General features: G+C 42.3%; 1 protein-coding gene and 1 pseudogene across 4 annotated transcripts in view; one reads left to right on the forward strand and one right to left on the reverse strand.

Annotated features, from left to right (window-relative positions):
- Positions 1 to 2552: 2552 nt before the first annotated feature.
- On the forward strand, positions 2553 to 3768 carry LOC101151923 (actin, cytoplasmic 2-like; annotated as a pseudogene).
- A 14534-nt stretch (positions 3769 to 18302) lies between these two features.
- RCAN2 (regulator of calcineurin 2) overlaps positions 18303 to 24556 on the reverse strand; it is a 273335-nt gene continuing 267081 nt past the window's right edge. For all 4 annotated transcript variants that reach the window (XM_004044135.4, XM_031012077.3, XM_019029381.3 and 1 more), the window contains one exon: positions 18303 to 20875. In XM_004044135.4, the coding sequence (XP_004044183.1) occupies positions 20715 to 20875 (161 nt within the window). In that variant the 3' untranslated portion in view covers positions 18303 to 20714. The remainder of the gene's footprint in view (positions 20876 to 24556) is intronic.

Below are 24556 nucleotides of genomic sequence, written 5' to 3' on the forward strand. Positions count from 1 at the left end.
AGAAAGGAAGGGAAGTTTTTGGCAGACATTATGTACATCCCATGTCAGGTGGGTTTAGTAGAGGGTACCTATTGGTCATCGAAGTGGCTCATGTTAAGAGGTGTCTGGAGTGCAGGAGAAATTTCATAGAATTGACCTATGATGTCTAGGAGATTGATGATCACAGCCAAACCAGTATCACCTTCCTAAAACTTCCTTTTCTTAAGAAATAAGAAAGTAAGCAGAAGAGATGTAAGGATGAGTAATGGATATAAGTGGCTTCTTTTCTGCTCACCAATATTGTGGGAGGAAGTTTCTGAGACAGCCCCGATTGTGCCTGCCTCCCTGATATCCCTGATTATGTCTGCCTCCTTGCATATGAACCTACTCTTCCTTGAGTGGTCTGGACTTGTGACTTGCTTCTGATGAATAGGATAACAACAAAGGTGATGAGCTATCATTTCCATAATTATGTTACAAGCATGTAACCTCTGTCTCATTAGCAGATTTTCTCTATTTGTCTTCTTGGCTTTCATGCTTTGGTGAAGGAAATAGCTATGTTCAAGAGCCCCATGTAGCAAGAAGAGGTTCATGTGGCAAGGATCTTAGGGTGGCTGTTGGCCAACAGCTAGCAAGGAACTGAGGCCCTCAGTCCAGCAGCCTTTGAGGAACAGAATTCTGCCAACAACCTGAGTGAGCTTGGAAGTGGATCCTTCCCCAGCCAAGCTTTCAGATGAGACCCTAGCCCTGGTCACCAATATGATTGTATCCTTGTGAAAGACCCTGAAGTAGGGGGCCCAGCTCAGCTGGATTCCTGACCCACAGATGTGGAGATAATAAATGTGTGTTGTTGAAACCATTATACTATGGTAATTTATTAAATGGCAATAGATAACACATACAAACACCCAGAGTTTAGTTGAGGGATCAGGGGATAGGCCCATGTGGCCATTAGCTGGGGTATATGCTTACCTAATTCAAAAGTCAAAGGAGAGCAGACTATTTTTATGATTCTGAAATACAGAAGGGAGATTGCTTATATTTGGAAATAAATTACCTGGTTGGTCAATTAAAACCAGAACTGAGAGTCAAGGCATTTGATTCACTGGAGAAAAGAGAAAACCCTGAGAGGAATGCAGTTATATTTAGAGCAGCCTCTGAGCAGCAACAGCTGGTGTCTGAATGAGGCCAACACATCCTATGGGAGTGGTATATGAGCCTCGGGAGGCAGATAAACATTAGACATAACCATGCAGCAAAAGGCTGTAGATGGTGCTGAGGAAGCCAGGGAATCAAGGGGTGTATCATGGGAAGTTGTAGATTTTCCTCTACTGGAATCCATAAAGAATAAGGGATCTTGTAAAATAACTTTAAAAAAATTCAAAATAGTGATTACAATCATTCAGTGTTCCTGTTCTGTGAGCAATTTCCTTTCTTTCCTTTCTTCTCTTCTATTTTACAGTAGCCATTGACACTTTTTACATTAATCTACTCAGGCTTTCATAATAAAATACCACAGTCTAGGTATTATGCAAGACAAAAATTTACTTTCTTGCAGTTCTGGAGGTGAGAAGTCCAAAATCAAGGTGCCTTCAGGGTGAGGCTCCAGTGAAGCCTGTCTTCCTGGCTTTCCAGAGGCTGCCTCCTAGCTGTTTCCTCACACGGCCTTTTCTTTCTGTGTATGTGGAAAGAGAGCAGTCTCTGGCATCTCTTTTCTTCTTCTTCTTTTTTTTTTTTTTTTGAGAAGGAGTCTCGCTGTGTCGCCCAGGCTGGAGTGCAGTGGTGTGATCTCGGCTCACTACAACCTCTGCCTCCTGGGTTCACACCATTCTCCTGCCTCTGCCTCCCTAGTAGCTGGGACTACAGGTGCCCACGACCATGTCTGGTTAATTTTTTGTATTTTTAGTAGAGACGGGGTTTCACCGTGTTAGCCAGGATGGTCTTGATCTCCTGACATTGTGATCTGTCCACCTCAGCCTCCCAAAGTGCTGGGATTACAGGTGTGAGCCACCAGCACCCAGCCTCTTCTTCTTCTTATAAGGACACCAGTTCTACTGGGTTAAGGCCCCACCCTTATGACCCCATTTAGCATTAATTACCTACCAAAAGGCCCTGTCTCCACATATAGTCCCATTGGGGGTTATAGCTTCAACATATGAATTTGGGGTTGGAGGTGTATATAATTCAGTCTGTAGTATTTTCTAACCACTAAATGCCTATAAAATGTAAGCTCAGTAAGGGCAGGGACTTGGGCTGTGTTTTTCACTGAGCTGTCCTATCTTTCCAAGGCCTGTTACAGTGCCTGGCACAGGCACATAGTAGACCCTCAATAAATGTTTGTTGAATGAATGAACGATAGTCTCTTCTCTCTGATGCTCTGAGATTTGAGGAAATCGCTGAGAACAGATCAGGTAACGAGGCATTTTTTTTTTCCATAAGAGGTAGAAAGTTTTTATGTAGTGTTGTATAAAATATTTTTTAGTTTTATGATAAGATTTATAAAGATGCTCAGTCGTCGCTACCAGCACGTGCACCATGTCCTCCCGCTGCTGCGTGCTCCTCCGCCAGTGGCAATGGAAGAAGAGATCCCTGCACTCTTCATTGACAATGGCTCCGGCATGTGAAAAGCGGCTTTGCTGGGACAATGCCCTCCGAGCCATGTTCCCCTCTGTCATCGGGCACCCCCGGCACCAGGGCGTGATGGTGGGCATGGGCCAGAAGGACTCCTACGTGGGCGACCAGGCCCAGAGCAAGTGCGGCATCCTGCCCCTGAAGTACCCCATCAAGCATGGCATCGTCACAAACTGGGACGACATGGAGAAGATCTGGCACCATGTTTTCTACAACGAGCTGTGCGTGGCTATGGAGGAGCAGGTGGTGCTACTGACCGAGGCCCCGCTAAATCCCAGGGCCAATAGGGAGAAGATGACTCAGATCATGTTTAAGACCTTCAACACCCAGGCCATGTACATGGCCATTCAGGCCGTGCTGACCCTCCACAGCTCTGGTTGCACCACTGGCATTGTCATGGACTCTGGAGATGGGGTCACCCACACAGTGCTCATCTACGAGGGCCACACCCTCCCTCACACCGTCTTGCATCTGGACCTGGCTGGCCGGGACCTTACTGACTACCTCATGAAGATCCCTACCTAGTGCGGCTATAGCTTCAACACCATGGCCAAGTGGAAGATCGTGCGCAACATCAAGGAGAAGCTATGCTATGTCGCCCTGGACTTCGAGTAGGAGATGGCCACTGCTGTATCCTCTTCCTCCCTGGAGAAGAGCTACGAGCTGCCTGACAGCCAGGCCATCATTATTAGCAATGAGTGGTTCTCGTGTCCGAGGCAGTGTTCCAGCCTTCCTTCCTGGGCATGGAATCCTGTGGCATCCATGAAAGTACCTTCAACTCCATCATGAAGTGTGACATGGACATCCCCAAAGACCTGTACACCAACACAGTGCTGTCTGGCGTCACCACCTTGTACCCTGGCATCCCCAATAGGATGCAGAAGGAGATCACTGCCCTGGCATCCAGCACCATGAAGATCAAGATATCGTGCCCCCAGAGTGCAAGTACTTTGTGTGGATCGGTGGCTCCATCCTGGCCTCACTGTCCACCTTCCAGCAGATGTGGATTAGCAAGCAGGAGTACAACGAGTCGGGCCCCTCCATCATCCACCGCAAATGCTTCTAAATGGACTGCGAGCAGATGCATAGCATTTGCTGCATGGGTTAATTCAGAAGTATAAATTTGCCCCTGGCAAATGCATATACCTCATGCTAGCCTCACGATACTGGAATAAGCCTTTGAAAAGAAACTGTCCTTGAAGCTTGTATCTGATATCAGCACTGGAGCATAGAACTTGTTGCTGATTTTGACTTTGTATTCCAGATAACTGTTGCCCTTGGTATTTGTTTAATACCCTGTACATATCTTTGATTTCACCCCTTAGTACACGTGGCTTGGTCACTTCGTGGCTGAGGTAAGAATGTGCTTGTGGAAGACAAGTCTGTGGCTTTGTGAGTCTGCGTGGCCAGCAGTCTCTGATCTGTGCAGGGTATTAATGTGCCAGGGCTGTGTGTTCTGGGATTTCTCTAGAGGCTGGCAAGGGCTCCTGAACCAGTTGTTTCTGTCCTACCGGTCTGTCAGGGTTGGAAAAGTCCTCCAACTTTTATCTTAAAAAGCAGGCTCCAATTTTTATCTTCAAGGGTACAGGAAAGAGAGGAAAAAAGGGCAGAGAAGGAAAGGCCCAGTGGGTAATGACAGGCAACCTGTCCCCAGAAGCAGAGAAGGGGATGGGGGGTTTCCATGTTCTTAGAATCCCCCCGACCTGATCTTCCTGAATTGGGCTGACAACCACCAGAGATTCCTTGAATCTTTGCTGCTGTCCTTAGACAGCCATAGGACCCAGTATTGTCCCTATTGATATTTAACCTGTAGAAGACGACCACCAGAACCAATGGCATAAAATCACAGCCATACCTGCAGAACCCAAGGCTGGCTAGCTGCTTGGACTTGCCCAGTCACTCCTTAATCTTGATCCTAGCACTATGGGAGGCTGAGGGAGGCACATCGCTTGAGCCCAGGAGTTCAAGACCAGCCTGGGCAATATGGTGAAACCCTCTGTACAAAAAATACAAAAATTAGCCAGGCACAGTGGCATGCACCTGTGGTCCCAGCTACTTGGGAGGCTGAGGTGGGAGGATCACCTGAGCCCAGGAGGTTGAGGCTGCAGTGAGCCTCTGCACTCCAGCCTGGGTAACAGAGTGAGACCGTGTCTCCAAAAAAAAAAGTGACCCACATTTTACACATCTGCATTTTTATACCTCAGTTATTTTGTTAAGATTTTCCTCCAGTATTTATGACTGGTAGGTTAGCTATCTCTGGGCCTGAATAGGTCTGATACAGCCCTGTCTGAGCATAGGACACTGAGCTCTAGTATTTCTCATGTTTCTTTCTGCCTGTGGATCTATGAATCAAGGATCCCAATGCTACCATCCAGTGTACAATTTCAGAAACAAAGCATGGCAAGGAGAGCCAGCAAGGATCCCAACTCAACTTACTTGAGCACGCCACTCCTGGCAAGATCTGCCCACTGTTCCAGGAACAGAAACAATGTTCCACACAAACCGAGACTGAGACTGTGTGCTATGGTGGAAATCACTGTGCTGGTAACAGACACAGCAGGGCTAAGGCTCATACAAGGACAGGAGTGAACAGCAATGCCTAAGCACTCCTTTCAGCCTCCCAGAGATTTCACTCTTTGTTTTATTTCTGCCAAGCTCTCTGGTGTAGGGTACTTCACTCTTGATATTAGCTAGCTTCCTGTGGTGTTAAATGAGTTCAAATACTACAACATGGGTGACAGCATTTTATAAACCCTGAGGCACGATGACAACGTACAGGCTGGCTGTAGCTATGGCCACTCTACCCTTTCTTCTTGTCCAAATGTGGGGTGCAGTGCAGTGTTGAAAACTGTAGGCTCTGGACTCAGACTACCTGACGTTGAAGCTTTAAGCTATTTATTTAACTTTTGCTCATCTAGGCTTCCTCATCTTAAAAATGAAGAAATACTAATAAGAATCAATTTTATGAGATGGTCTTGAGGTTTAACGGAGGAAAAATTCATGTAAAGGACAACACGGGGAACAAAATAGTTAATAGAAATATTAGTTGATATTCCTTAAGTGAACAGAGCTAGATGCTAACTTTTCTCTGGTTTCTTTTCCTTGATGTTATCTTTTCAACATGTTGCCTTGGCACGACCAGTAGATAGCTATGGTCTAGCCAAAGGCCCAAATGAGAGCTATCTAGGGATTATGAGTTGTAACAAAACAACAAAATAGATAATATACTTCTGTAGGCCAGGGTAGATTACTGTTCTAAAGGATGTCACCTGTAAGGCCTTGAGAAAAGTATAGGCTGTTAGAAAACTTTCTCCCAGTACTGTTACCATTTATGGGAAACTGATAGAGATATAACATCTACATTTGCTTGTCTCATCTCTGGCTACATTTGCTTGTCTCATCTCTGACACATTTCTTATTGTGACACATCCCATTGAGAGAAGAACTGCAAGTCTCTTTTCAGGAATTGTATGAATTAAATTTTTCGTACATTGAGATGAGAGGGTATGAATGAGTATGAAGTAGAATGTTTCTTTCAAGAGGACTCTGAGTCCTCAGGCAGTCTAGGGGATAATCAATGATATTTCTAGTGAAGAAAATGACTATGAAAGAAAGTCATTCAGATTTCTGGCTGCACATGGTCAATTAAACTCATAGTTTATTTTTACTCTCTTCAAAACCTTGTTAGAAAAAGGAAGAATGTTATAAGCCCACAAGGACAGGAAGAATTGCAACAACATTTTTGAAGCTAGAACGCTGAAGAAAGTTTGTTGCTTACTTCACAGATTAGAGACAGCTGAAATCTAAGCAGGTTTCTTTGCATCAGCCTCCTCAGGAGGCAACCCAGGGGGATGATGCAAAGGAAAGAAGCTCAGTAATTTTAGGTGCCAGGTAACTCTGAAAGTGGGGTGAAGGTAGGACTAAAAATAGATTGTTTGACATAGAGAATAAAAGGCAACTAGAATCCTAGATCACTCTCCCATCCCCTTTCCACCTGAGAAGATGACTAGAGGCCAGATTCCCTGGAGAGACCAAACTAGAAAGAATTGGGTACCAGGGATGCCAGCTACAGCTGAGGTGGGTATGAGACTGTACTGAAGACACTCTACGTACTGGGTGGCTCCCTTTTCTGTAAGCTCCTAGAATATTGGCCACTAGACTTAAACTCTCCAGGCAGGAGATTGAATGACTCTTCTCTGAATAAACTGATTAGCCAAAGAGAAAAGCTATAAACATAGAGTTAGAAGTCCCACAGTGAAACTGCATATCCAGATCAACCCACCGTGAAATTCAGTCAACAAGCTCCACTCATAATCACACAATCAATCCAATCACACTTTTCAGTGTTTACCTAAAATATAAGCAAGGAATCAAGGACACTAAGACATTTGAGAAAAGCCTCTAAACAAGGTTTTACTAATCTCAACGCTACTAATATTTGGGGCTGGATAATCCTTGTGCTGTGCATTGTAAGATATTTAGCAGTATCCCTGGCCTCTACCTACTGGATCCCAGTAGTGCAAATTCCCAGTTGTGACAGACAACCAAATACATCTCCAGACATCGCCCTCAGGACTAAAATCTCTTCATATTAAGAACCACTGTTCAAACAGGAAGAGAGAGATAGAGCTGAGAAAGAGAAAGAATGAGAAAGGAAGAAAGAAACAAATAAAGAAAGAAAAAAGGAAATAGGAAAAAAGAATGCAAAGGAAATAAGAACAAAAAGTGAACAAAAATATTATCTTCAGAGTGATAAAAGAAGATATTGTATTCATAAAACAAGAGCAGGTGGTGCCAGGCACGGTGGCTCATGCCTGTAATCCCAGCATTCTGGGAGGCCAAGACAGGAAGATCACTTGAACATAGGAGTTCGAGACCAGCCTGGACAACATGGAGAAACCCCATCTCTGCAAAAAATACAAAAATTAGCCAACGATGTTGGCATATGCTTGTAGTCCCAGGTACTTGGGAGGCTGAGACTCAGGTATAACCTGAGCCTGGGAAGGTTGAAGTTGCAGTAAGCCGTGATCATGCCACTGGACTCCAGGCTGGGTGAAAGAGTGAGACCCTGTCTCAAAAAAAGAAAGAAAGAAAAAAAGAAAAAGCAGGAGGTAATAGAAAAGAAACATTCAGGAATAAAAAAATCCTCTCAGAAATTAAATACATGTCAACAGAAAGAAAAATAAATAAAAGTGTTGAAAGATAATGTTTCAGAAATTTCCCAGAAAAATAGAGCCAAAAAGTCAAAGAGATAGAAAATTGTACAGAAAGAAAACAGGAATTTGAGAACAATTTTGGAAGACTTAAGGTCCAACTAGTAGATATCCTTCAAATAATAGGAGGGAACAGTGAGATAGATATAGGGGAGGAAAGTTTCAAATAAGCTGTTTGGTATGGTTTCCTGTGTCCCTACCTAAATATCATCTTGAGTCATAATAAACAGCACATGGGAAGGGCAGGGCGAAGTGGAGATAATTGAATCATAGGGGTGGTTTCTCCCATACTGTTCTCATGGTAGCACATAAGTCTCAAAAGATCTGATGGTTTTATAAATGGGAGTTCCCCTGCACAAGTTCTCTTTTGCGTTCTGCTGTGTAAGACGTGCCTTTGCTTCTCCTTTGGCTTTCACCATGATTGTGGGGCCTTCCCAGCCATGTTGAATGGTGAGTCCATTAAACCTCTTTCCTTTATTAATTACCCAGTTGGGTATGTCTTTGTTTGCAGCACGAGAATGAACTAATACACTCTGTTCAAGAAAAATGTCCACAATGGAAGGATATGAATTTCTAGGTTGAAAGGACTTATAAGAAATCAAATACATGAAACTCAGAGCAGTTGAGACAAAGCAGCCCTAAAAGCTTCCAGGAGAAAATACAGTTTACGTAAAAGGGTCAGAATTTAGAATGACATAGGCCTTCTAGAAGCTGGAAAGCAATGGAGTGATGCCATCAAAACCCTGAATAAATTTCCACAAACCAAAATATTATGCGAGTGTGAAGGTGCAATAAAGACATTTTCAAACATGCAAGATCTTGTAAAACTTACCTTCCATGCTCCACTTCTTCAGTGAAGATACTGGGAAATATGCTCCATCATAACTAGGAAGTAAACTTTTTTTCTCATTCATGTGTTCAGTGGAGGTCAGGTATGATTACGGAGGCTCTGATGGGCTCCCCAAATCCCATTAGGAGTCCTTACCAGGTAAGACAAGTCCTAGGAATTTGGCCTTGGGGCAATTCTGCAAATAGGGCCAGCAATAGTGATGATGATGGGCTCAATTGGCTCCAACTCTTTCTAATGCATATCTTTAACTTCCTGCCACTTCTTTTTATATTTATTGACTCTAAGCTTGAATTGCCTCTTAGACGCAGCTGGAAAGAATCCTCCCATATCCACTGTAGCCTTCATCTCTCCATGTCTTCTGTTGAGGCTGTGTCAGTTCTAGCTTCTCTGTTAGACTTCTTTCTGCATTCCAGAAGTGACTTAGATTTTCTAGACAGCTGTTGATATGCTTTATTGGGTTGCAGGGCTATTATATATATTTCCTTTGATGACCTTCTGTGTAATTTCCAGGAGATTTCTGGGGATTGGATGGGCAATAAATATATGTCCTTCATCTACCATTTTAAACAGAAACTCATAGACAGCAGATTTTGCCCTTCCCCCGTATTTACACATACTGCGTTGCTGATTAACTAAGGCTCTCAAACTTCTATTATCTCTTCTCCAAACTCTTCTCTTTCTCCCTGCGCATTTGCATTTTTAAAACAAACAGTGACCGGGCATGGTGGCTCATACCTGTAATCCCAGCACTTTCAGAGGCTGAGGCAGGAGGATCACTTGAGCCTAGGAGTTGTCTAGCCTGGGCAACATAGTGAGACCCCATCTTTACAAATAAAATACAAAAAATTAGCCCGGTGTGGTGGTGCACACCTGTAGTACCAGCTACCTTGGAGGGGCTGAGGTGGGAGAATCCCTTGAACCTAGGAGGTTGAGGCTTCAGTGAGCTATGATCACACCACTGGACTCCACCCTGGGTGACAGAGTGAGGCCCTGTCTCAATAAATAAATAAATAAATAAATAAATAAATAAATAAATAAATACAGGACTTTACATATGTATCTATTATGTTTTCTTTTTTTTTCCATTCCAGTGGATTCCACTGTCTTTATTAAAAGCCAAAAGTATTCTTTTTTTTTCATTATTATACTTTAAGTTTTAGGGTACATGTGCACATTGTGCAGGTTAGTTACATATGTATACATGTGCCATGCTGGTGCGCTGCACCCACTAACTCGTCATCTAGCATTAGGTATATCTCCTAATGCTATCCCTCCCCCCTCCCCCCACCCCACCACAGTCCCCAGAGTGTGATATTCCCCTTCCTGTGTCCATGTGATCTCATTGTTCAATTCCCACCTATGAGTGAGAATATGCGGTGTTTGGTTTTTTGTTCTTGCGAGAGTTTACTGAGAATGATGATTTCCAATTTCATCCATGTCCCTACAAAGGACATGAACTCATCATTTTTTATGGCTGCATGGTATTCCATGGTGTATATGTGCCACATTTTCTTAATCCAGTCTATCATTGCTGGACATTTGGGTTGGTTCCAAGTCTTTGCTATTGTGAATAATGCCGCAATAAACATACGTGTGCATGTGTCTTTATAGCAGCAAGATTTATAGTCCTTTGGGTATATACCCAGTAATGGGATGGCTGGGTCAAATGGTATTTCTAGTTCTAGATCCCTGAGGAATCACCACATTGTCTTCCACAATGGTTGAACTAGTTTACAGTCCCACCAACAGTGTAAAAGTGTTCCTATTTCTCCACATCCTCTCCAGCACCTGTTGTTTCCTGACTTTTTAATGATTGCCATTCTTACTGGTGTGAGATGGTATCTCATTGTGGTTTTGATTTGCATTTCTCTGATGGCCAGTGATGATGAGCATTTTTTCATGTGTCTTTTGGCTGCATAAATGTCTTCTTTTGAGAAGTGTCTGTTCATGTCCTTCGCCCACTTTTTGATGTGGTTGTTTGTTTTTTTCTTGTAAATTTGTTTGAGTTCATTGTAGATTCTGGATATTAGCCCTTTGTCAGATGAGTAGGTTGTGAAAATTTTCTCCCATTTTGTAGGTTGCCTGTTCACTCTGATGGTAGTTTCTTTTGCTGTGCAGAAGCTCTTTAGTTTAATTAGATCCCACTTGTCAATTTTGTCTTTTGTTGCCATTGCTTTTGGTGTTTTAGACATGAAGTCCTTGCCCATGCCTATGTCCTGAATGGTGATGCCTAGGTTTTCTTCTAGGGTTTTTATGGTTTTAGGTCTAACGTTTAAGTCTTTAATCCATCTTGAATTGATTTTTGTATAAGGTGTAAGGAAGGGATCCAGTTTCAGCTTTCTACATATGGCTAGCCAGTTTTCCCAGCACCATTTATGAAATAGGGAATCCTTTCCCCATTGCTTGTTTTTCTCAGGTTTGTCAAAGATCAGATAGTTGTAGATATGTGGCGTTATTTCTGAGGGCTCTGTTCTGTTCCATTGATCTATATCTCTGTTTTGGTACCAGTACCACGCTGTTTTGGTTACTGTAGCCTTGTAGTATAGTTTGAAGTCAGGTAGTGTGATGCCTGCAGCTTTGTAGGCCATTACATAATGGTAAAGGGATCAATTCAACAAGAAGAGCTAACTATCCTAAATATATATGCACCCAATACAGGAGCACCCAGATTCATAAAGCAAGTCCTGAGTGACCTACAAAGAGACTTAGACTCCCACACATTAATAATGGGAGACTTTAACACTCCACTGTCAACATTGGACAGATCAACGAGACAGAAAGTCAACAAGGATACCCAGGAATTGAACTCAGCTCTGCACCAAGCAGACCTAATAGACATCTACAGAACTCTCCACCCCAAAGCAACAGAATATACATTTTTTTCAGCACCACACCACACCTATTCCAAAATTGACCACATAGTTGGAAGTAAAGCTCTCCTCAGCAAATGTAAAACAACAGAAATTATAACAAACTATCTCTCAGACCACAGTGCAATCAAACTAGAACTCAGGATTAAGAATCTCACTCAAAACCGCTCAACTACATGGAAACTGAACAACCTGCTCCTGAATGACTACTGGATACATAACGAAATGAAGGCAGAAATAAAGATGTTCTTTGAAACCAACGAGAACAAAGACACAACATACCAGAATCTCTGGGACGCATTCAAAGCAGTGTGTAGAGGGAAATTTATAGCACTAAATGCCCACAAGAGAAAGCAGGAAAGATCCAAAATTGACACCCTAACATCACAATTAAAAGAACTAGAAAAGCAAGAGCAAACACATTCAAAAGCTAGCAGAAGGCAAGAAATAACTAAAATCAGAGCAGAACTGAAGGAAATAGGACACAAAAAACCCTTCAAAAAATTAATGAATCCAGGAGCTGCTTTTTTGAAAGGATCAACAAAATTGATAGACCGCTAGCAAGACTAATAAAGAAAAAAGAGAGAAGAATCAAATAGACACAATAAAAAATGATAAAGGGGATATCACCACCGATCCCACAGAAATATTATGTTTTCTTTATTTTTCAGTCAGCCACTCAGTGGAGAGTGAAGAAACCCCACTTAACCTTGTTTGAGGAAGAGGAAAATCTGTTGCTGCAGGCATCTGAAAAGTCCAGGGGATATGAGCATCAGGTATAGTTTGATCTAGGCACTCAAATCATAACATTAAACTCACTTCCCTTCCCTCTTCTTCTCTTTCAGCATTTCAGCTCTTGTTTTCTCCTGATTGCCTTCATTCTCAGGGAAAGATTATCCACATGGCAGCTTCTGGCACTAATGCCTGTCTGAGACCATCCTGTTACTCCCAGTAAAGTTAGGAGTGGCTATTCTCAGAACACTGGTGTGCTCCTGGGATAATTGCCTTTCTGGAAATCACATTGTAGCTTATTCAGAAGCACTTTTAATAGAGATATTTGGAATGACCCTGGGCAGAAGTTTATCAGAACCTGGAGCATAGCAGCAATACCTGGAGATTCTATTGAAAACAGCAAGGCCAGTACAGTGGGTAAGAATGGACTGTGGACAGGAACAGAGGAGGAAGCTCAGTCAAATGAATTGCTGGGGGAAGGAAAATTATATGCTTTGAGCACTTTTTTTTGATGGGCATTTCATACACAGAGGCAGTTAAAAGTATGTGCTCTGCAATCATAGCCCTGCTGGGGATATATTAGGCCCTTGATCTTGAGTGCTTCTTAAACTTTAAAGTACTGGGAATCAAGGGAGGATCTTGTTAAAAGGCAGATTCTATTTCAGTAGGCCAGGGGTGGTGCTTGAGACTCTGCGTCTCTAACCAGCTCCACGGAGGATGCAGATACTCCGGGGATGCAGATGCAGATGCTGCAGTGCGTAGAACATGCTTTGAGTACCAAGGACTTAGCTTTTCTGGGCTTTAGTTGCCTTACATGTAAAATGTGGGTATCAGTGCCTTCATCATAACAGCATAGAGAGAATTAAATAAGAATGTAAAGAACTTGGCCAGGTGCAGTGGCTCAAGCCTGTAATCGCAGCAGTTCTGGAGGCCGAGAAGGGCGGATCACCTGAAGTTGGGAGTTCACGACCAGCCTGACCAACATGGTAAAACCCCATTTCTTCTAAAAAATATAAAATTAGCTGGGCGTGGTGGCACATGCCTGTAATCCCAGCTACTTGGGGAGGCTGAGGCAGGAAAATCTGTTGAACCTGGGAGGCGGAGGTTGCGGTGAGCTGAGATCACACCATTGCACTCCAGCCTGGGCAACAAGAACAAAAGTCCGTCTCAAAAAAAAAAAAAAAAAAAAAAAAAAAGAATGTAAAGAACTTACAAGAGCTCTTGACACGGGGTAAGCACTCAAAAAAATGCTGACTATTCTTTCTGAAGAATGGAAACAGTGAAGGTTCCATCATGAAGACTGAGGGTACAAACGCCAGGTGCTCTGTGTGGGGCCTGATGCATAAAGAGCTCTGGGTGAGGACTTCCTATGTACCCAGCACTTGATACTCTTTCTCATTCAATCCCTCCTAACTCTATGAGACAGATACTATCATCCTTTACTTTTGATAAATGTGGAAACCAAAACTTAGGTTGAAAAAACCTGTCCAAGACCACAAGTTTACCAAGCAGCAGAGCTGGGGTTTAAACCTAGGTCTTGTGGCAGCAAAACTTGTGAATGTAGTCATTAACCGGCCCTCCAATAATAATTGTTACTGTTATTATCTTATTAAGTCCTCATGACAAAAGTGGATTTTTATGCCCATTTTACAGGAGAGGAAACTGAGTTGTAGGGACTATAGTAACTTGTCTAAAGTCGCTTACACAATCTCCATCCCTTTCTCATATACAAGGTTGACAGGGAGGTGGTGACATCTTTTGAGGTGGCCTGAGGGTGGCACATGGGCCAGAATTTGGGTTCTACCCTCCCTGTTATAGACCCATGTTTTTCATGAAGGCCCCTGACAACAGCTGAACAGGCATCCATTGTCCTCCTCACTCCACAGGGATGGTTGAGAGAAGCCCTCCTTTCTCCACTGAGGAACTTTGTGCCAAGTCACCTGCACGTCTACCCTACCTACCCCCGACCTGAACTCAGCAGGACAGCACAAAGAAAGCATGAAGAACTTTGCTGCACTGCTTTTGGAAAATATGCTAACCCCTAGCATAACCAATCCATCTTAAGAATGAAACAGCAGCGATTGATGGAAAAGAGTCGTACAATTCCGGGGCGCTCAAAGTGATGGAAGAAGCTATTGAGGATGATGTAAGTGTCAGGTTAGTTTTTCTAGGACTTAGACTCTGAGAGGGAGATGTACATGCAGGAGGTTTACTAGGGAGACTTTAGAGTCCTTACCTGTTGGGGATAAAGGCAGAGTTGAACTGAAATACTGGGCCTCAGCCTATCCCACAGGGATAGCTCTGGAGCTGGAGTGGCCCAAGGGAAGGCCTTCCTTGACTAGGCACTGGATGCAGGCTGTCCCTGAGGAGGGTGACCTTGGGTGGGGAGCATCTCTCCAGCTGAGTGCAATGCCTGGCCACTCAGCAGCGAGTCATGACCCACCAACCTTCCTAACATCTGGGGGCATAAGTGTTTCCACTCTGAAGTGGGGAGCTGGGACTCTGAAGTGGGGAGCTGGGACTCTGAAGTGGGGAACTGGGACTACAGCATCCACAACAGCACATCAGATGGATTATCAAGGTGTTGAACTTGGCAGCTTTGTAGGGAAACTATAAATCTTGTTTTAAGAATAAAATACCCTACTGGCAAATCCAAAGATTGTTTGGGGAACAGTAATGATTTTCCTAATGATAGCAACTAGTCAAGGAGGCCCCATAGTCCTGTCCAACACTGAAAGTTTTCTAACTCAATTATTGGTTGAGAATGGAAAATAACACAAAAGCACCAAGGAGGTATTGTGGATGAATTTTTTAGCACAAAGTGTTTCATCCATTTCTGCCTATTTTGGATTTCCTATTTCCAACCTATACCAAATGTGCTTGCGTACACATACACACGACTAACCTTAAATATGGCTTCCTTTTAGAGACATAAAAAGCTCATGAATCAACTCCAAAAACATTTCCCCAGACTTTCTTTGAAAGGTGCAGATGAATGAGCTTGACAGAAAACTTTTTGCTTGAAATTTTCCCTTTCTCAGATTGCATAAATTTAAGGGGAAAGGCTGCCAAATGTTCAATGACGCTCAGCGTGGTGGCTTCTGGCAGGGACACTCTGTACCAACAGCTAAATGAATGTTTCCCTGAATCACTGACTTATCATCCTTTATCACCTGCTCTGTTCCCCCTTTTCTGCATTGAGGCTTTCTAAATGACGTGGGGAGGGGAAGTAAAAAAAAACTTTAGAACCACAAGACACTGCATATTGATGTTGGATATTGAGAATTCTTCTGGTGTTAATAGATAGGATTGCAGTGAGGAGCACGAGGCTATCGAAAGCTATCTTCAAGCCTAATGTGGGCAAGACCGGTCAAGCCCCAGTGCTACAGAGGATCTGGACATTTTGGGCTGTAGCTTTGTGTTAGGAAACTTCTTATTTGTGTTAGGATTTACCAATGAATTGGGTCATATAATTCCCTTTTTGAAACCCTTAAAATGAACTCAAACCCCCTAGCCTTGCCTATTAATAATAGGTTCTACTGAGCCTGCCTTCCTCCGCCACCTGCCTTCCAACCTCATCCTAAACTGTGCTCACCCTCACTCCCTGTGCCTCAGCCATACCAACAAAATCCCTCAGGCTCCTCCAACACGACAAGACAAGGCCTTTCCAGAGTCACGGCCTTCAGCCCTGCTGCCTGGAATGCTTTTCTTGCAGCATTTCCACGGCCATTGCCTCCAGGTCGGCTTAAATGTTACCTCTTTAGAGAGGCCTTCCCTGACTATGATCCTCCACTTTTATTCTCTATTCTCATAGAGTACTTTTGGTTTTCTTCACTGTACTTACCTATGAGAATTTGTGGCCATTATTTGCTTGTTTATTTCTTATCTCTTTTCCATGCTAGACTCCACTCCCTGAAATGGCAGGGACAAAAGCTACCTTGTTCACCACTGAAAACCCAGTGTCAGGCACACAGTTTGTTACTTGAATGAACAGTGTTTCACCCAGAGCCTAAGTCCTGTGCTCGCTCATTTAAAAAGGAACACTTATTTACAGATTTTTAAATGAAGGCTTTGAAAATATGGAAATATCTCACAGACATGAGATGGGAGACTTACGTTTTTAGTATGAGGACATTCTAAACCCCCATCACAACTAATGGCTCCTTCTTCTCTGTCCTCAGGGAGAACAGCTTTTGTTTTAGTTGAGGTATAACTTACTGTAGTATATGGCACACATTTTAACTGAATTTTACATGGGTATACATCCATATGGAGATCAGGATCGAGATGTAGAATATTGATGGCACCTTGGAAGGCTTCCACATGAGAGGGTTCCTCTCAGGCAGTACCATTCAAAAGGTAGCCACTGTACTGTGACAGGTCCCCCAACAGGTTACCGAAGGGTATAAGTCTGTTGCCTGAACTCTGAGGGCCGGACGGTGAGCCAAGACCCTGGTGCCGAGCTGAGGAGCAGGTGTCCCTGAGAAGCCAAACATCCCAGAGAGTTTCCGAGGACCTACCAAGAAAAACAGTCTCATTGTTCAAACATGTAGGCAAAGAGCCAGGAAATTAGCTGAAAAGCAGTTTATGGATGGGAGGTGGGCAGATCTCCAGAGCTATCCTGCCGCCATCCCGCAGTGCCCCGTATGTAAGTCCTAATAAACTCATCTACTCCTCATGCTGGACTTAGGTCTGAGTCCTTCTTTGGACTCTTAGCACTTTCTTAGTTTGGGGGTGGTGTTGGGGGACCTTACAGTCCTAAGTGTTTTCATAATAGCCACTATTATTTCTATTTATATAGGCCAGTTTTGAGTTTCTTAGCTTGCTAAAAGGAGTCATATACTATGTATTTTTTCATGTCTAGTTTTTCTTTTTTGCTCAAAATATGATTTTGCGATCTATTCATGTTCATATATGTACCACTAGTTTATGTGTCTTATTGCTTTGTGACATTCCTTTGTGTGAGGATAGCACAGTTTATTCTATAGTTGAAGGACATTTGGGTTGTATCCAGTTAATGGCTATGATGAACAACTTTGCTAGGGACATTATTGTACAAGTATTTTGATAGATGTGTGCACTTGTATCTGCTAGGTGCATGCCCTGGAGTGAATTGCTCCCAGAGACATGTTAGCTTTAGCAGATATTACCAAACAATGCTGTGAAGTGAGCACCAGTTGACACTCCACCAGTGGTGCATGACAGTTCCCCTTCCTTCATATCCTTACCAGAACTTTTTATTTCTCCAGACTTAATTTTAGTCATTCTGATAGATCTGTGTAGTATCTCTGAGATTATCATTTGCTTTTGTCTGATAAGCAATAAAATTGAGCATCTTTTGAATGCTAATGGGTCATCTGGGTATTTTGTGTATGTCTGTGTGTATGTGAATTGCCTGTATGAAGTGCCTTTGAAATTTTTTGATGATCAAAGAAATGGATTGTCTGTTTTCCTTATTTGTAGGGTTTTCTTTTTACATTTTGGATATAATTTATTTTACAACTACATGTGTCTCAAATATCCTTTTCCAGTCTGATGCTGTCCCTTTTCATTCTCCTAATACCTATCTGATGAACAGAAGCTCTTCATTTTAATGGCATTTAATGTATTAATCATTTAGATTATGATAGTGCTTTTCTCCTGAATAATAATTTTTTTGCTAACTCAGGTCTCTTACAGTGCTTTTAACAAGAGAATAGAGTGGGAAGACATTAAAAGAGGTTTTTAGTACACTTGAAATGGCTTTTAGGACCAAGATGTTGAAACATGGCAATGAAACAGGGAGCTCTCCCAGTTCCTCTTATCAGAGGCCAACCCAGCCCTCCAGGCCCTGCTCAAATTCCCCTTCCCCCAAGAGAGGGCTGCCAACCAGCTTCCCCCACTTTCAGGAAGAACCTAGGTATATGGGTTAACCCCGTACGTTGGGGACTTCTTAGAAAAACTCTAGGTTGAAATGCAGTCCCCCACAATTACCCCTCAAGAATACTCAACTCAGGTCGACAACACAGAAATTACACCACATGGACAAAGAGTCATTCACCAGATATATTTGAAGTCTAAGCTCTTTGAGCTATACACGTGCACAAATGATTCAGTTGGTGGAAATCTTCCCCTTCCCCTTCATTGTTAAAGTTTTCAAACTTAAAATAGTGCTAAAGAGGTTTGCATAATGTGCGTCATGGAAATGCTGAGGCGATTCTGACTTTCACAGTGCTAGGAGGTTCCCTTGCAACACTTCAAGGAGTCTTTCCATTTCTTATCGTTCTCCTAGGAAAAGCCCCTCTTTTCCCCCCTCCCCAAACCCAACCTAGTGAAAGAATTACTTGATCTGAGACAGGTTAACATTGACACAGAGCAATAAGTTTTACTAAGACTAACTAACTCCAGAGGCCATACACTTCATTGTGTTTCTTTTATGACTACGCAGAATGGTCATTTCAACTTTTACTAAGTTGTTAAAAATGTCAGATGTGTCTTTTAAAAAACATTTAAAAATCATTTTCAAACATTTTCTCTCATCTAGATTTCTTTAGAACCTGCATTCTGGAAATTCAGGGTAGCTTAAAAAGTCAAGTCAAATGACCCACAGATGATTGAGAAGAGTCAGCTTTGAAAGGCTGGATGCTGCTGTGCTCTGCATCTGAATAGCTGAGCCTGCTATTTCTTCCACTAGAGGACACCATTTCTCCACTACTAAGTCTGTAGTCTTTTATCATCAATGAAAAACCAGAAACCTCCACAGCAAAGGAAAGTCAAAGCATATGCTTATTGTACACTCCTCAGATTTTATTTTTAAAAGGAGTTTTCATTTTCCTTATGGAAACTCAGGATTTTACAAGCAATGCTCTCCTCAGTTTCACCAGTACTGTGTCCAGTACTATATTGCTATATTCACAGTAAAACGGACTTTAATTTCTGAGTGATCAGTCTATGTTTTAAGTTTCTGATGAAACTAACATACACCTTAGTCAAAAACCACAACAATCCCTCAATCTGTTTGCTGTGTTATTGTTCTTGTGTGTTTTTCTGAGGCTTGGGTAATGAAAGTACTTCCCCACTCCATTGTAATCTGCGTTTGCATCTAAAGTAATTCATTAATGTACAGGAGTAGATGAGGCCTGGCACATATAGCAGAAGGTAATGGTTCTATAGGTGTATCTTCTGTAATGCACTTTGGGCTAGAGAAATAGAAAAATCACACGTAACAAAAACAAATAACTTTTTTGAGCACACGGGCGTCGCGTGAGTAGGACCGGCATACATGTAGCTATCATCCTTCCCCATTTTAACATGCTCAGCTGCTGCTGCATTCTGGGGATTTAGCTTCATCCCAATAATCTACAACTGACACTTGCATCTTTATTTAAAAACAAGTGGTCTTGATAGCAAAGACGTTGGCTAATCATGTATATATTGGCATTAGATGTTTTGTGTCCTTTCAAAATTCAGCATTATCCTTATTAGAGTGTAATATTATCAGAGTATCTGTATTAGTATATGAAGGCATTCATAAGCAATGCACATTATGTTTTGAAGCAGCTAATTGTTGAACAATCACTAAATAAAAAACATCCAGATTTTTTAAAAGCACAGCTGAAACATTTGTACAAATATACAAAGAGAGAAAACAATCATTCAGACACCATGAAACTTTTGTAATAAATAGGTTTGTCTGAAATCGGTCTCTATCACCCTGGACAAGCCTCCCCAATGAGGCTGGGAGAGTTCTACAGGGGAGTGGTGTTTGAAATCTATTGAGGAATATCTTTGGGGCCAAGGTCAATTTTGCCTCCAGGAATTTCAACAGAGCTATGGTGTATTGACTCACAATAGTGAATATACCCAGACTTGTTGAGCTGGAATATTCTGATCATTTTCCTAATCTAGATAGGACATGGCTTGATGCTGACAATCTGTGTTATAAGATATCCTCAAATCATGAAAATAAATGCTGGTGATCATGCATGTCCTGGGAATGTTGGGATGCAGAGGACTGAGTGAGACCAGATAGGGATATCTCATGCAGTCAAAGTCAAGTTTACATATGGTCCTATTTAAGTAGCCAGGAAAGAACAACGCACACACGTCAGGACTGGGACTGAAACAGCTCACAAACAACACAGGTGCTATTTGTTACTGATGTCTCTGGCTTGGATCAACATGAGAGAACAAAGATATAGGCTGTGCTGATTGTTTAATAAGAAAATACTACTTTTTTCCCTAGAACCTTCTAAATAATGGGTTATACTTAATGGGTATGATATGATCAGGAGACATATCACCTTTTCCTAGCCCTTTTGTCCGAGAGGCTTGATAACAAGGAAGGAATCTCAAACAACCAAACACCCAGGAATTTAAAGGCAATTTTTTTTTGACAAACAACAGGGGGAAAAAGCATGATAAAGAGGAGACGGCTATTATCGAGAAGGAGCAGGCAGCTCAGTTGGACACGGAGGGTGGCAGGCCAGGACGCCGAGTTTGGATGATTTTTGGCTTCGGGGAAGTCTTTGGGTCCTCTTCTTCCTCTATGTCACTGTCGCACACGTGCACGACGACACTTGGGGTGGACTCAGTCCCTGCATGGAGCTCATACTTCTCTCCTGAAAAGCAAGGAAAATGGAAGTGAGAAAGAGGGGGGGATTTCAAAAGAGATCCTGGAGCAGGGTCTGCTTAGGAAATGACAGGAGCATTTTCCAGGGTCTCAGGAAGCCTGTGATCTTATGCAGGGATGGCACAGGGTGTTGGCAAGTGGAAAGAGATCAATTTCCTCATATCCTGGCTCTGCCACTTATCAACTGTGCAACCCCAAACAAGCCACTCAATACCTCTTAGCCTCCACATCCTTTACCGTAAATTTCAACATGGTAATACCTCCACTCTGTAGGATGGTGGCGAGGACTGGATGGACTTGGTAGTTAGTCGTATTAGTTTCTCTTCTATTTTCCAACCTTGCTGCTAGTTTTTGAGAAACCTTGGGCCAATCACTTCACTTCTTTATCTTTTGAGTATGGTAGTTTCTGAGTTCCCCTCCAGCTCTACACTTCTTACAGCCAGAGCTGCTCCAGGATGGAATAAGGTGGGGTTATCACATGCCCAGGATTCAGTGGTTACTGGGTAACTGGGTTAGATGACCATCAAGGCCCTTTCTAGTTCCAAGTGTCTACATTCTTGACTGGCTCATATTACAGTCAAATAGCTGTTAGCTGACTGGCTTTCTGTCTTTCTGTTGCTTCAGTAGATGTTTCTTGAGCATCTCTCATGGTCTATTGCTGTTCATAAAGGCTACAAGGTAGAATAAAAAGTATTTGTGCCTTTCACAAGTGCACAGTCCAGTGGAGACATGTGGAGACAGAACATATCACAATATAAAATGGTGAGCACTACGGTGGCAATGTATGTTAAGGACTATGGCATCAAATGGTAAGTAAGTCTGAAAGGCTTCCTAGTGGATTGGCAGCTGATCTGGGCCTAAAAGACAAGTGGAAGACCTCCAGGTGGTGGGGTAAGAGGAGGGGGTATTCTCAACCTGCATGCTTGTAACTTTTCAACTTCATTGTTGACATACTCATCTTAACCCTCTCCGGACATCCCATCCTTCACTTCCCATCTTTCATGGATCAAAAGAGAAATCTTCCAAAAACAATAACTCCCAGATATCCTCCTGGTTAGTGGCTCTCTAGATCTCACAAGATCAAGTATAAATTTTTTAGTCTAGCACAGAAGACCCTGAGTAATCTCTCACCAATCTTTTCCATCACTACCTGCATCAGTTCCTTCTTTGTTTTGGTCAAACTGGTTTATCTGTTGGCCCCTAATCATGACAGCTACATTCTTAGGGCCACCAAACTAGCTACTTTTACTTGGCATAGCCTCACTTCTCCTCCAGATTTCCCTAAATCCTGACCTTCTTCCAGGATCAAAGGCTAGACCCGATGCAGCCCAGGAATCTGCTATTCTCAGTCTAAGTGCCTCCACTGGATGGCTGGAGCAAGTATTGTCAGTTCCAGTGACAGGGCACTAATTATGTGCTACTGTGCACATCTTGGTAAGCCTTAATGGTACAAATAGCAAACTTTCACAAGGTACAGTTTTTTTTTAATTATACTTTAACTTCTAGGGTACATGTGCACAATGTGCAGGTTTGTTACATATGTATACATGTGCCATGTTGGTGTGCTGCACCCGTTAACTCGTCATTTACATATCTCCTAATGCTATCCCTCCCCCCTTCCCCCACCCCATGACAGGCCCCAGTGTGTGATGTTCCCCACCCTGTGTCCAAGTGTTCTCATTGTTCAATTCCCACCTATGAGTGAGAACATGTGGTGTTTGGCTTTCTGTCCTTGCGATAGTTTGCTGAGAATGATGGTTTCCAGCTTCATCCGTGTCCCTACAAAGGACATGAACTCATCCTTTTTTATGGCTGCATAGTATTCCATGGTGTATATGTGCCACCTTTTCTTAATCCAGTCTATCATTGATGGACATTTGGGTTGGTTCCAAGTCTTTGCTATTGTGAATAGTGCTGCAATAAACATATGTGTGCATGTGTCTTTATAGCAGCATGATTTATAATCCTTTGGGTATATACCCAGTAATGGGATGGCTGGGTCAAATGGTATTTCTAGTTCTAGATCCTTGAGGAATTGCCACACTGTCTTCCACAATGGTTGAACTAGTTTACAGTCCCACCAACAGTGTAAAAGTGTTCCTATTTCTCCACATCCTCTCCAGCACCTGTTGTTTCCTGACTTTTTAATGATCACCATTCTAACTGGTGTGAGATGGTATCTCATTGTGGTTTTGATTTGCATTTCTCTGATGACCAGTGATGATGAGCATTTTTTCATGTGTCTATTGGCTGCATAAATGTCATCTTTTGAGAAGTGTCTGTTCATATAATTTTCCCACTTTCTGATGGGGTTGTTTGATTTTTTTTCTTGTAAATTTTTTAAGTTCTTTGTAGATTCTGGATATTAGCCCTTTGTCACATGGGTAGATTGTAAAAATTTTCTCCCACTCTGTAGGTTGCCTGTTCACTCTGATGGTAGTTTCTTTTGCTGTGCAGAAGCTCTTTAGTTTAATTAGATCCCATTTGTCAATTTTGGCTTTTGTTGCCATTGCTTCTGGTGTTTGAGTCATGAAGTCCCTGCCCATGCCTATGTCCTGAATGGTATTGCCTAGGTTTTCTTCTAGGGTTTTTATGGTTTTAGGTTTAACATTAAGTCTTTAATCCATCTTGAATTAATTTGTGTATAAAGTATGAGGAAGGGATCCAGTTTCACCTTTCTACATATGGCTAGCCAGTTTTCTCAGCACCATTTATTAAATAGGGAATCCTTTCCCCATTTCTTGTTTTTGTCAGGTTTGTCAAGGATCAGATGGTTGTAGATGTGTGGTATTGCTTCTGAGGGCTCTGTTCTGTTCCATTGGTCTATATCTCCATTTTGGTACCAGTACCATGCTGTTTTGGTTACTGTAGACTTGTAGTATAGTTTGAAGTCAGGTAGCGTGATGCTTCCAGGTTTGTTCTTTTGGCTTAGGATTGTCTTGGCAGTGTGAGCTCTTTTTTTGTTCCATACGAACTTTAAAGTAGTTTTATCCAATTCTGTGAAGAAAGTCTTTGGTAGCTTGATGGGGATGGCATCGAATCTATAAATTACCTTGGGCAGTATGGCCATTTTCACGATATTGATTCTTCCTATCCATGAGCATGGAATGTTCTTCCATTTGTTTGTGTCCTTTTTTATTTCATTGAGCAGTGGTTTGTAGTTCTCCTTGAAGAGGTCCTTCACATCCCTTCTAAGTTGAATTCCTAGGTATTTTATTCTCTTTGAAGAAATTGTGAATGGGAGTTTACTCATGATTTGGCTCTCTGTTTGTCGGTTATTGGTGTATAGGAATGCTTGTGATTTTTGTACATTGATTTTGTATCCTGAGAGTTTGCTGAAGTTGCTTATCAGCTTAACGGGATTTTGGGCTAAGATGATGAGGTTTTCTAAATATACAATCATGTCATCTGGAAACAGAGACAATTTGACTTCCTCTTTTCCTAATTGAATACCCTTTATTTCTTTCTCCTGCCTGATTGCCCTGGCCAGAACTTCCAACACTATGTTGAATAGGAGTGGTGAGAGAGGGCATCCCTGTCTTGTGCCAGTTTTCAAAGGGAATGCTTCCAATTTTTGCCCATTCAGTATGATATTAGCTGTGGGTTTGTCATAAATAACTCTTATTATTTTTGAGATATATTCCATCAATACCTAATTTATTGAGAGTTT

This window comes from Gorilla gorilla, chromosome 5, assembly GCF_029281585.2.
Source record: "Gorilla gorilla gorilla isolate KB3781 chromosome 5, NHGRI_mGorGor1-v2.1_pri, whole genome shotgun sequence".
In the NCBI taxonomy this organism is placed as follows: domain Eukaryota; kingdom Metazoa; phylum Chordata; class Mammalia; order Primates; family Hominidae; genus Gorilla; species Gorilla gorilla.